The following is a 13,301-nucleotide window of genomic DNA, read 5'->3' as shown; positions in this document are numbered from 1 at the left end:
TTCACACTTCATATCATTAACCGTTATCTTATGGTATTCCAAAAATTTGTCAAATTGTCAATACTGCATTGGCTAATACCCATGTGTGTATGAAATGCAGTTCAATTTCGGGATGTGATGTAGATTTCGTATGTACATTTCAAAGAACTCAAAGTAGGCCTTAAACTGATCGTGAATTGCTCAGACACACTTCTTTCTGAGTGCTAAGTGCAGCGATGGAGAAACTGACAGAAGAGAGAAAATTAGGCATACCAACATAGGCAGTTCTTAAATTTGCAAACCCCATACAAGGAACTAATCGCAACATAACTGGCGACAATTAGTTTCATCATTGTTCCTCGTAAGGGAACTCAGAATAGAAATTTAAACTACATACATAGGCTCTATGAAAAAATATAAACGAGATTCCCAAAGAGTTCTAGCCAACAGGACAAAGATGTACATCTCTGTTTGGCTTCCGTGAACACACACTTCTTGTGTCCGACGTGCGTAAAACGAACAAAGCAGTGATTTTAGTTACCTTTGTACATAGTACAAAGTCTATATCAGAAAATCCGAAACTACTGAATTCTAAATAGCACAAATGGGAGAGTGGATGCTCTTGATGAAAAATGTTCCGTATACTTCACGAGCCGTCACTCTCGAAGATGGCATGTTACAATCTTTTTTACACTCTTTTAAACATCTCTGTAGTAAACTTGTCTGTAATTTACGTGTCAATCACGGGCGTTTCTGGCATGTAAAATTTGGGGAAGGGGAGATATCAAAGAAAGTGATTTTCAATGGTACTACCTAGCTCAACCTGTATATTATCTTCGATTCCGTTTGTTGTCTTTCTGCTTAACTTCACGGATCCCTTGAGCTATATCAAGAACTCTGTTATAATCGTTTCACAGCCTGAATATTATATTCTAAATAAATATCATTATTATTTATATGTTATTCTGTCGTTGATAAATAAATTAAATTAGAGTAAAATATTGAATATTTTGTACTTCAAAATATTGAGAGGGACGCGCCCCCCTTGTCCCTCCCGCCAGAGACGCGCGTGGTGTCAATCCACCCAAATCAAGAGAAAACACAGTTTGATATAATTAAATCGCTTGCGAAACAGTTAACGGAACCACATATGTTAAGGAGAATGATCATTCGGCATGTTCCTCGACATATTCACCAAACTGTAGCTTTTATTCTAAAGAAGGAACTTCCAGTAGTAGATACACAATCAGGATTTAAAGAAGTATGTACGCTGCTCGAATGTAGAAAGGATAAGAAAACGAAACAAATATGTGCTCCGTGTTGCTCACCAATACGTGGAGATTGAATCATGTTTGTGATGGTGCTTAAAATCAGCGAAAAAAAAAAAAAAAAAAAAAAAACTGAAACAGTGTTCCTGACTGATTTTTCTTCAAGTAGATTGATGATACATACTAGTTTACAACTCAATGTTTTTGTATTGTTTTTTACTTTGTAATTTCTTTATTAGCTTCATTTTGTTATTTGAAGAACTGTAAAAGATCCGAAATTTTCTTAAAATAAAAACTTACTGGAAAGAAACTTTTATTTGTAGAAAGGTAGTTTTTACGTTATATTAATAAAATATATTTCCTAGAAAGCAAGAAAAATAATTTGCTTCTCAAATTTTATGTAGGATATTGAATGGAACTTTATTTTTGAGTAGAGTAGAAGAGACCATCTCCAGCTTAATGTGACGAAATTCGTTTGTCCCATGTTACAGGTTAATGTTCCTGTGTACTGAGAGTGACATTAGTATGAAAATATGCCCTGTAGTTGAAAATGAGATAAAATAGGAATAGTTAGACCGGACTACACGTTTCTTACCACCGGCGGTCCAATTTTTATGTTCTTGCTTTAGCACTATCTTCTGTGCGCTAAATTGTTGGCGATCCATTTCGAAATTGCAATCCAACAGCGAATGTTCAGGTTATGTTACTTGCGTCGGACTGTGTTACAATAGGCTGTTTCAGGTGTTGTTCGAGTTCCGCTCCACTTTTATTGTATTCGCTCTTACAGTTCTGGGTGACAATCCTCTTCAATGCTTCCTCAGGGATCTCTTTGTTATTTTGCTGTGAATTCTGCAATCCTTTGTCACCTTGGATGCTGATTCTCGCGACGCCTAACACACTCGGCTTACACATTATTGAGCTTCTTTGAAACTCAGAAAGGTTTTTCATTTCCTCCACCACGTCTGGCAACTTCAAATTATGCCTCCGTTCTACCCCAGCTGACGATCGCCTAACACACCAGTAACAATGGTTTGCCATTGCACTAGGCTTACGAACGTTATCACTGACATTACTAAGCAATATTATTTAGTACTAACATTATCAGTAGTACTAAGCAAACATATTGTACCAAACTAAATGAATATAACACAAAATATTAGTGATTGAAGGTACCTACCATATTTTTGTTATTTTTGGTACTCCGTGATGCATAAAGAAATAATGTTTTCCAGAACAGTTTTGTTGAAATTTTGACATTTTCAAGTCCACTTGAACACAAATTTTTGCTATAAGTTCTGTTGACATTCTGTCGTATGACCATAAAATTTCCATTACTGTATAAAACTGTAATTGAACATTTGCTTACTGATTTCTATAGCGAGAATATACAGGTACTATTTTGATTAGATTTGATTCGTGTGCTTTCTCGATAAACTCTCACCATAATTTACAACCATTAATATCGCTTTTCCTACCAGTTGACGATATTATATATTTTAAAATAGAAAATACATTGTACAGTTTATTTCTATCGACACTAATTTTGGAGCTGTCAACTAAGTCCTGTTGTCGCGCGATAATACAAACACAACAATGAAAAGAGTTTAAACATAGCCTTTTGTTACAATCAAATTATAATCACTGTAAATAGCATCTAAGTACAATCACTCATATATTATAAGAAATATGTAATTAATTATAGGTAATTCAATATTCAAGTCTGTGGTTTTAGTTCGTTGACGTGTAGAATGTATTTCGAACCCTGGCACTCCAGGATGGCGCCCGGAAATGATCACCCCTATGTTGCACATGTATCTTCAGTGTCACCATTTATCCATCGTAGATGTTGCGAACTACATATGTTCCCATTATTTTCATAACCATGTATGTACGCTGTACGCACAATTAGTGAGAGAGAAAATAGAGGAAGGTTACTGCAAACATATTCCGTTACACTTAAGATCTGTCGAACTCCATAATTACAGACTTTCCTGGTAGCAATATTCGTTGTTAGAAAATAAGCTTTCTTTTAATCGATTTTAGTGTATTCCTCATAGTCGAAACATCGAAAAATATACGTTAACAAAAGCAGTAGTTTGCTTTGAGTAATAGAATCCGAAATGTAAATCCCCAATCAGATAATTTTGTTTCTACCCACAGAATACATAACAGATTTTTTTCGTATTTAACGTTGATAAATTCAATCTTTGGCGATCCAACTAATAGGTACTAAAAAGATATACGTAAGATGCGTATGTGTTACAATAGGTAAGGTCGTACGTTTTATCACTCGTAAAATTTCTGTTCACACATTTCTGCTTATCAGCAGGTAAAGTAGAACACTAATAGCCTCTTTTTTTTTTTTTTTTTTTTTTTTTTTTTTTTTTTTTTTTTTTTTTTATACATCAACTCAAGTGGCGTCACCTTATGCAGGTCACAAGAGCATGGGAACAATGAAATATTGTGCGATGTTTATTGTTTCTTGAAATGTGGAATAATTTATATATTTATTTAGATGCATTTAGAGCAGGTGTAAAAGTGAGGAGAATGCGTTCCCACACGTCCAGAAAATACCTATGGCATCCCTCCACTTTCTAAAGAATTACAATGGGCAAAGATAGGCACGGGGGATAGCGTGACGTCATGCGTTCCCCTACCTTTTCAGATCCACTTTTACCCCTGATTTAGAGTATTATATTAGCATTCTGTTGCTTCTTTTTCTTCTTTTTTCTTACTTATAACATTCCAGTCACCCCAATTTTACAGATTCTCCACTTGTTTTCCCCGTGCAAATCAAAACTACGTGCCGTTTTGTTCTAAAGTCCACATTTTTTGTCATTCAGGAAAGTAACTGTGGCGTCGGAAACCTTCATCCTTCGTCTCTAAACAGTCAGGTTTTGTTTATTACGTGGCAGTAGTTGAGTTAAAGTTCCTAAAGAGTAAAACGTCTGATACTGCCCAGTGAAATGGAATTTTTGGTTGAAGAGTAACGGGTAATTGTGAAATTCCTCACTGCAGCTGGACGGTTTGCAGCCGATATTCATCCCTGCTTGGAGAGAGAGTGTGTGTGTGCGTGTATGAGAGAGAGAGAGAGAGAGAGAGAGAGAGAGAGGCAGGGCGAACGAGTGTGAAAGATGAGCGGAGATCTGGACGTCAAAAGATAGCATCAACTGATGGTAACTTTATCCGTGTTGAAAATTTCATCATGGAAAATAGGGGTGTCACCATGTAGGAGATTTGTGATGCTCTGGAGCTAACAATGGGAACAGTAGAACGAATAATTACAAATGAACTGCCCCTAAGGAAAGTTTTTTCTCGCTGTGTTCCACAAATGCTTAAGGCGATCAGGGAGACGTAAATATTCGATCAAATGTTGCAAATTTGACACGCTTCAGAAGAGAAGGACGCAATTTCTTGGAAAAGTGACAATGGATGAACCACAGATTCCATTATTCAACCCAGAAACAAAAAAGCAGTTGATGTAGTGGAAACACGCAAATTCACCACTCTTCAAAAAAATTTAGTCAAGTGTACCCAATGAGAAGGTACTGTATGCTATCTTCTAGGATTCCCAGGGAGTCCTCACCCTGTTCCGAAAGGTCATACAATAACGGGCGAGTATTTTCGTACACTTTTGAACACATATTTTTTTGCTAAAAATGGCTGAGAAATGACCACAAATGGCAATTTTATCCTCCATGTGGACAATGCACCGCCACACCGTGCTAATGTTCTGACTTCATTCTTGGCTGACCACAGTATTGACCACAGCAGCGATGACAACTATGTATCAATAAAGAGGGAGAGTTTGTTGAGAAATAGACACAGGTTAGTTCCCTCTATTTTCTTGTTCTTGGAAATTAGAATGAAATGGCACGTATTTTTCGTGTGCACCTCGTACTTTCCATCACACTACGGGCAAGAGGGTTGCGAACGTGATCGGCTACTCTGTGTATAATACAGAAAAGCAAGGGGACGGAGGAATTGTGGTCTCCCAAGTTTCAGAAGAGATTTGAACATGTAGGGCCTTATGCAGAGTCGTTCTGACGTGTGACTAGTGCCATACTAAAGAGTTCAACTAACATATGTTTCCTGCAGTAGTCGCGCCTTTAGTATGATGCTAATCATATGTATAAACGGCTCTGCATAAGACGGGTAGTGTTGACAACTGCTGTTGACTAATTTCCAGTAACGTGACGCTTTAAACAGATCAAAGAAAGAACTGCTTTTGCAACAAAACATAAAGTATATAATGTTACACAGTTCACTCTCTCAAATCAGATATAAGCATTTCTTATTGCTTGAATTTCTTATAATAAAAATAAACCAATGAGACAAACAAAATTGCCGCTTTCCAATGTCGTGGCGAGGGGGATAGGTGGTTTAGAACTTTCCCCGAGATTCTTAAGTTAACACAGGTTGAAATTACTTTTCAATTTACTTTCAAGTCTGTTTTTTTTAATTATTATTATTATTATTACATTCTCCTATTTTTCTTTAAGTTACAGTTTTCCCTCGCAAATAACTGAGTACGTATTTGAAGAAAAGTGCATAGCTTATGAAAATAGTACCGTACTTTGAAATATTGCTACAGAAGTAAAATCTTATCTTTGGTATTGTGAGAACTTGAAGGAAATTTCGGAATTGATTTTTCGTATTTCAACATTGTGCTTTAAAACATGTAAAGAGTATTGTTATTTGCTGTAACGTGGTTCAGCTGTAATACTACTGAAAGGACCACGATACTTGGTTTGTTACGAGAAAAACTAGCACATATATATTTATAGATCAGTAAATATACCATTATACAAGTTTTTACTTTGACATGCATTGAGAAACTCATGTGGCAGCAACCTCAAGTACAATCTCCAAACTGCTGTAACATACATATATGTAACACACACACACACACACACACACACATATATATATATATATATATATATATATATATATATATATATATATATATATATATATATATATATATATATATATATATATATATATTTTCTCGTATATTTTGTACATAGTGGTTTATATGTGCTCGACTTTTTTCAAAAATGTATTGTATACTCATCTTTATATCCCACATCCCTGATAGATTTGTGTTTAGATCTTTCTAAAATATTCCTAATATTAGTAAGTCAGAAGATTGTTAAGCGGTTGCAAAGTAGTGTGTATTATTAGTGCACTGACGGATTGGAAAGAAGTTTGGACATCGTCGGCCAAAGTTAACTAATATCAGGAGGTGATGTACACTCATGTCCAAAATTATTGTCGCGTGTCTCTAAATATGTTGTTGTAGGAATATAATTTGTTAACGATTTCGCTCGGTATTATAATATTAGTATGTGTTTAATCGGCGAAGACATGTATATAGCAAATTTCATGTCAAAAGGGCAGTAAATAAGAACAATAAAACTTTCTTGTTCATTTAGCAACATTTTGTTTCTCATTATAATTTTCGTGTTTATAATTCTTTTCCTATGAAACTTACCACAAATATACATTTCCCGATTATACACATAGTATCAGTATCAAAAGTACCCTGCAAGATCATTATCAAATTATATTCTTATAAGAAGACAGTTATAGATATGCGTCAAATCATTTTGGACATGAGTGTACATATAATCGAAATTTGAAACTTGATTTTGCGAACACAATAAATGAGTGACAAATTACGAAATGAAAATATCATTGTTGTGCTTTCTTTGCCTGTTATTTGGAGAGACTTAACACTGGACCTGAACTGTAAGGTGGAGCAAAAGAAATCAGATTTTCGAGTATCAAATTCTGATAGGGCTCAAAAGTTGCCCATTCGTATGCTAATTAATGGAATGTAACGAAGAAAATCACACTTTGGATCTTCAGTTCGCGCAAACGGTCTAAAGTTAAAAAATCTTTACGCGAGAAATATACAGATTACTTTTTTTTATTTATTTCTATAGCATCTAAGTACTTTATTGTAGTTCTGTGAGGTCATGTTTGTTAATAATTCATTAGTATGAGTGATTTTATAGTTTTATTTTTATAATGATTAAAAATGAGTCCTTCGCCCATTTCTCAACTTTTTTCCCCCTTGAAATTGTCCAGAACTCACTAGGAGGGGGTGGCTATAATTCGAGTTCCACCCACACCCTATCCAACCATTCGAGTTCCACCCACACCCTATCCAACCAATTAGGATGTGCTAAATTATGTTAATTTGGTCAAGGATATTGTCTGAAATTCAGGTTTTTGTTTATCAAATTGCGGCATTGTGAGTATTGAGAGCAAAGTTGCTCTAACGTAGCCATCTCTGTTTTCTTGTCCGCACACTTTTTCTGCAGACTCTTTGATAAGTTTGACACATCCTTCAACTTCCTGAGTATGGCATGGAAAATGTAATAAGTCAAACTCATGAGCAGATTTCCCATGCATAAGTGTCTGTTGTCAAGATTTCGACGCTGGAGGGGACGACAGCGTACATTTTCTCTAATATCACCTCACTGTGGTCCGTGGCATCGAAATTTATTGAAGGTGCCAGAAAAGTTCTAACAGAACAGTGTGCTTCAGATATGGCTATAAGAGGTTCTGGACCTCGCAGTTCCTCCTCTTGAACCTGGACCGATGACTGATATGTGTGAACCGGGTCCTACGGTTGTACGCTTCTCAAACAAATCCTACGAACGAACTCAGAGTGCTTGTAAACTACATTATAAAGACATATGCTCCTGTCTGGTTCGACATAAAGATATTTTGAAGGTAGTTCAAATAATTAGACATTTGCCAAATAACATTAAAAGAATCATCGATCCTGTGATTGAGAGAAACGCGTTCTTCTGTCATCCAGAGAACATATTGTTAGCTATGATAGTGGATGAGAGACAACACGTAAGAGTTGGGTTCCAGGTGAGTGCTAGAGGCAGGAAATCAAGATGGGGGAAATCTGTTAGAATGTTTATAACACCTTCAATAAATTTTTATGCCACGGACTACAATAAGCTGACAGGTTGGAGAAAATGTAAACTGTCGTCCTCTCCAGTGTTCGAAACCTTGACAGCAGTAACTTATGCATGACAAATGTGCTCATGAGTTTGACTTCTTAAATTTTCCATGCCATTCTCAGGAAGTTGAAAGTTGTCACAGAGTAAAGGGTGCGGACAAGAAAACAGAGATTGCTACATTAGAGCAACTTAGAGAAACAGAGAGCTCTCAAGATTCACAATGCCAAAATTTGATAAACAAAAATTTGAATTTAAGACAACATCCTTGACTAAACACAATTTAGCACGCCTTAATTGATAGAATGGTTGGATAGCGTGTGAGTGGAGCTCAAATTGCAGCCACCTCCTCGTGATGAGTTCTGGTCCATTTCATGAAAAAAAAAAAAAAAAAAAAAAGTTGAGAAAAGGGCGAAGAGCTTCAAAATCATTATGAAAATAAAATGTATAAAATCACTCACATTAACGAATTAATAACAAACATGACCTCACACAAATAGCGTCAAGTACTCAGACGCTATAGAAATGAAACAAAGTAATCTGTATATTCCTTGGTATAGATAAATTTTGATATAGATAAATTTTGGTGTTTTGTCATTATTTTCAAACTTTCGGCAGTTTGCGCGAACTAATGGGTAATTTTTTCGTTATTTTGCGATTCATTAGCATGTGAATAGGCAACTTTTGAGCCCTATTAGAACTTGATACTCGAAAATTTGATTCTTTCGCTCTACCCTACTGAAGAGGTATAATAGACTTAGGACATCGAAGAGAAAAAGTAAAGAAACATAAGAAGTGTAAGAAACACAGAAACACATTATGCTGATTGTAACTAGTGTGAGCGCGCCAAATATTCTATCAGAACCTGATTGTAGTTATTACATTTCTATTAAGGTACATAATAATATTGTAGGTAAAGAGTGACATTCCCTCACTTTTGATTGTATGAAATTTTGCGCGCGTTAGAGGATGCTCTGTCTCCATTAAGAGTCCGTAGATTCAGATAACCTTGGTATTTTCTGCAATTTAATTGACTTAATGAAATGTCTTACCATTCTCGTTGGCCTATTGCCTTTTGGTGCAGAAGTCCCGGTGGGAGAGCATCGAACACATTATAGACCCACTTTTAAATTGTAAGTCCTATGTAGATTAACTACCTACTTACAAAGGAAACAAATACAAAACAAACAATCATGATGTGTCTTTACAATGCAAAAAACACATTCACAAAGTGTTCGTAATTAAAGGTACCTCTGTAATTGTCGTAACAATTTGCTGCAGTGCATGTTGCATGTATACTGTTAACATATTTCTCCGGAAATTTAAAGAAGTAGCGTACCTGACAGTTCAAGTATACAAAACAACAGACTTTCGAGTCTAATACAGATGCCATTAGATGCATTGTCGTGAAATTAATGGTGAATCCGTAGAAAGATATTCGGGTTTTATGAACCTCCGAGCACACAAACCAAGCTCTTGACAATCATAGTAGTTATTCCGATATCCATTTCAGAAACTGGAAGATGCTTTGCCATGTTAAAGAGTATAAAAGCATTTAAAAAGTGCCATAACTCAGAATCATTCCTGTGCATTAAGTATAGTTTATATACTGTATATTACTATTGACATCCGGCAAGATCATATTCTCCGTATTTTGGAGGGAAAAAAAAGTGTGATCTTGACTGATTACTTACAAAAGGAGCTACAAGAACGTATTACAGGAACCCACTGTAAAGTTTCGTGATGCTATCGAAGGAAACAGAGGAGATTTGCTTTCTAAAGATGTAGATGATGTGGCTTCGTCGGCACATCGAGCAGCAGAAACAAATGTTTGAGAGGCAATATGGCTACGAGTGTTTGCCGTACTCACAGTACTCATCCTACACGACACCGTCCTATTATTTTCTCTTTCCAAATATCAAGATACGGTTGCAGGGTAGACATTTTGTGAATGACGAGTAAGGTTAATTAATAATTATTATTAATTAATACCAGCCACAGAATTGTATGCAAACTGTATCAAGGAACTGAACCATAGATGTGAGAACTGTAAGGCAATGCCAGGTAAATACGTAGAGAAGGGCTTGTCCGTGCATCAAATTGCAGATCTCTAGTTCATATCTATCATGGCGAAGATAACTTTATGGCCTCTCCTCGTACATGTCAATAGTTTTAATCTTTCAAATATCCTTTGACCGTTCATATTGTAATATCCCGAAAGTCTACGAATGTTTGTAGATAAAAAGTCAGATATGTATGTTTGAGAATAAAAATCATAAAAGAAGTGTTCATATAATATATAGTATATAATTTGTTTCTAATTCCATGTACGTGTTCTATCTTCGTTTGAATTTCATAATTTATAATCGATTGCTTCGGTTGTAAAACTGTTAATGTAATATTATTTAATATGATGTGTGTTCTCTTCTGAAACAAAGACTTAAATTTGTATTATTATTTCTAGCCTCTGATCCACGAGTCTGGACACGAGATGATGTTGTCACGTTCCTCAGATGGTGCGAGAGAGAGTTCGATATACCACCTTTTGACATGGAAATGTTTCAGATGAATGGTAGGACATATAATAGATGACATTTCATATTTTAATGTAGTGTTCTTTGACAAATACTGTTCGCTCATTAATTGCATTCAGTAATTGTATAAATGATGATTCATTAACAAGAATTTAATACAAAATAAGCTAAATGGCTGGATGGTCAAGATATTTTTCTCCAAAATGTATAAATTATATTGTACAGAATTTCATTACCTTTGTAACTATTTCAATATCTTTTGTTTCTGGTTTTAGATTGTTACTACATAAAATAGCCAGAACTCACTACATTCTATGCAAGATTCTTTTAAGATTTGTGAATACTTTATTATTATTATTATTATTACTTCACCGAGCAATATTGCTTAGCTTTTCTAGAATTTATATTTTCGTTAGACTTAAGAAATTTGTACTGTCAAGATGCACTTTTAGCGCTATTGTCTTGGTAATTGAATGCAATATATTTGTATTGTCCTCTTTACACACTATATCAATGATATGCTATATCAATGTATGATAGCTTGAAAGACTTACTCTGTGATAATTATTTCAGGAAAAGCTTTGTGTCTGTTGACAAAAAGTGACCTGGCAGAGCGAGCACCTAGTGCAGGAGATGTTGTACACAATGTGCTACACTTATTGATAAGAGATTTCCAGGCGCGTTTGCCTTCCAGCCCAGTGACACCAACGACTCGGTCAATTGGATATCATACAACGACACTTCCATCCAACCAGAACTGGACTTTATTACCGGGAGATTTTCACCTTAGTCACTTTATGAACCAGACAAATTCAGTGACTTTAAGCCCTGCTCCTTCAGTCGATAGCCAGTCTGGAAGCCCTCACCATCATGACTCAGCGTATATGAATATGTTTAGTAGTGGAAACAGTGGACGCAGTGGAAGTCAGTCTGACTCAGAGGATAGTTTTCCAGAAGCTGGGAGTCCACAGAGGTCGCCAGCGCCTCCTTCCACACCAGCACCTCCTCCGCCAATAACACCTCAACATACCCCGTCGCCTTTGTCACCAGGAACAAAAGAGAATTTTCGAGGAGGAAACACAGCCAATCGAGAATTCTTCCCAACGGAGTCTCCAGAACCAAACACAAGTATGTTCAATGAATTCTAAATCTAATATCTTCTTTTTTCTTTAATGTACTTGAAATTACTTGGAACGGTCGTTGTAGTTGAAATTAGGAGTAGTCATAAAATTTAATTGAACAAATTACCAATTTTATCATTGCTGTTGGTAATCTCAGCTCATAGCCAGTCAGTGTCATTTATTTTGTTTAGCTTCTGCTAACATTTTCCACTTTTTTTAGCAATCTATTTATAGAATTTGTCCCGTGCTTTTTTCAAATTTGCAATAAGTTGTTGTTGGTGAAAAGAACTACAGCTGCCTCCTACTGAAGTATTTTCTTTACATTCTTGTATTATTTTGTTAGCTAATAAAAAGTAACTCTAGGTAAGAATTTCGGAGACTTATTTCAATGGTGCGGAGGATTCTATTATGCCATTCGATTAGGATTTTATTACTGGCTTTCCTAAAATCAAACGTACTTCCTCCCATCTTTTCTAGGTCTGTTCAATGGTAATTTTTGTCAGATGTTTCAAACTAAAAATCTATGCACATACGAGCCGTATTTTCTATACGAGCTATATTCTGTACCTCAACTGTATTTGACTTGTCGATCTTATGGAAAATCATTTTCGGAAAGAAAGAGGACAATACCAAGTTTACGACAGTACTGTAAACAATTGTAATCTAGATTAGCACTATTTTGTGAAATTTGTAGTTATCCATTATATTCAACTTTTGTTTATTTTTATTGTGTAACTTGTTCAACAATAATATCATACAATAATACTTCATTTAAATGTCTTTAGATAGAGTTTAATTTTGAAATTTTTGTTTTAATCAAAATTGATCCGAGAACTTCCCATTTCCGTGTTAGTTTTTGGACAGTGTAGAATTCTATGAAATATTATAGTATTATAGTTCATTAACTTTTACTGTTTAGATAGACCTGATATACTGTGATCTGTTGTTCCTTTGACGTTTTCGGTATTTCATTAAATCAGATTTTCATGTTGCATATTGTCATTCTATACATAAGACTCATTATATTCGCTTCGACACTCCTGGTGAACGGAAGACATCTGCACTCTCTTGATTTCTCTTCCGGGATTGGAGACTAGCATTATCTTGAGGCCGTGTCTAACGTTTTCAGCTGAGATCATCAATCCCTATATAATAACATGGTGAACTTCTTTCCAAAATATTATGAAAACTATTTGTCTTATGCAATTCAAAATTTCTCCAGATGTTACCCTACCCCAATACTACATGTTCACTTACAGCGTTGGAAAGCATATAAGCAGGATTTCTTTTCCTGTTCGTGGAGGTGCAGATACCTGATCCAATCACACCATTGTTCCTCCGTGATCTTCAGAAAGTTGGTTGGGGAGGGAAACAAGTTACGAAATGAGATAAGATCGTTTGTCTAAAAAT

General features: G+C 35.5%; 1 protein-coding gene across 5 annotated transcripts in view; it reads left to right on the top strand.

Moving 5' to 3' along the window:
- The window catches only part of aop (ETS variant transcription factor anterior open), a 438,519-nt gene that overhangs the window by 368,373 nt on the left and 56,845 nt on the right, over positions 1-13,301 (top strand). For all 5 annotated transcript variants that reach the window (XM_081738735.1, XM_081738736.1, XM_081738734.1 and 2 more), the window contains 2 exons: positions 10,701-10,808; positions 11,344-11,898. In XM_081738735.1, the coding sequence (XP_081594861.1) occupies positions 10,701-10,808; positions 11,344-11,898 (663 nt within the window). The remainder of the gene's footprint in view (positions 1-10,700; positions 10,809-11,343; positions 11,899-13,301) is intronic.

The sequence above is a fragment of the Thermobia domestica genome, chromosome 14 (genome assembly GCF_964235325.1).
Source record: "Thermobia domestica chromosome 14, izTheDome1.hap1.1, whole genome shotgun sequence".
In the NCBI taxonomy this organism is placed as follows: Eukaryota; Metazoa; Arthropoda; class Insecta; order Zygentoma; family Lepismatidae; genus Thermobia; species Thermobia domestica.
The sequence above is the reverse complement of the archived record's forward strand: the minus strand, read 5'-3'. Positions and strand labels throughout refer to the sequence as shown.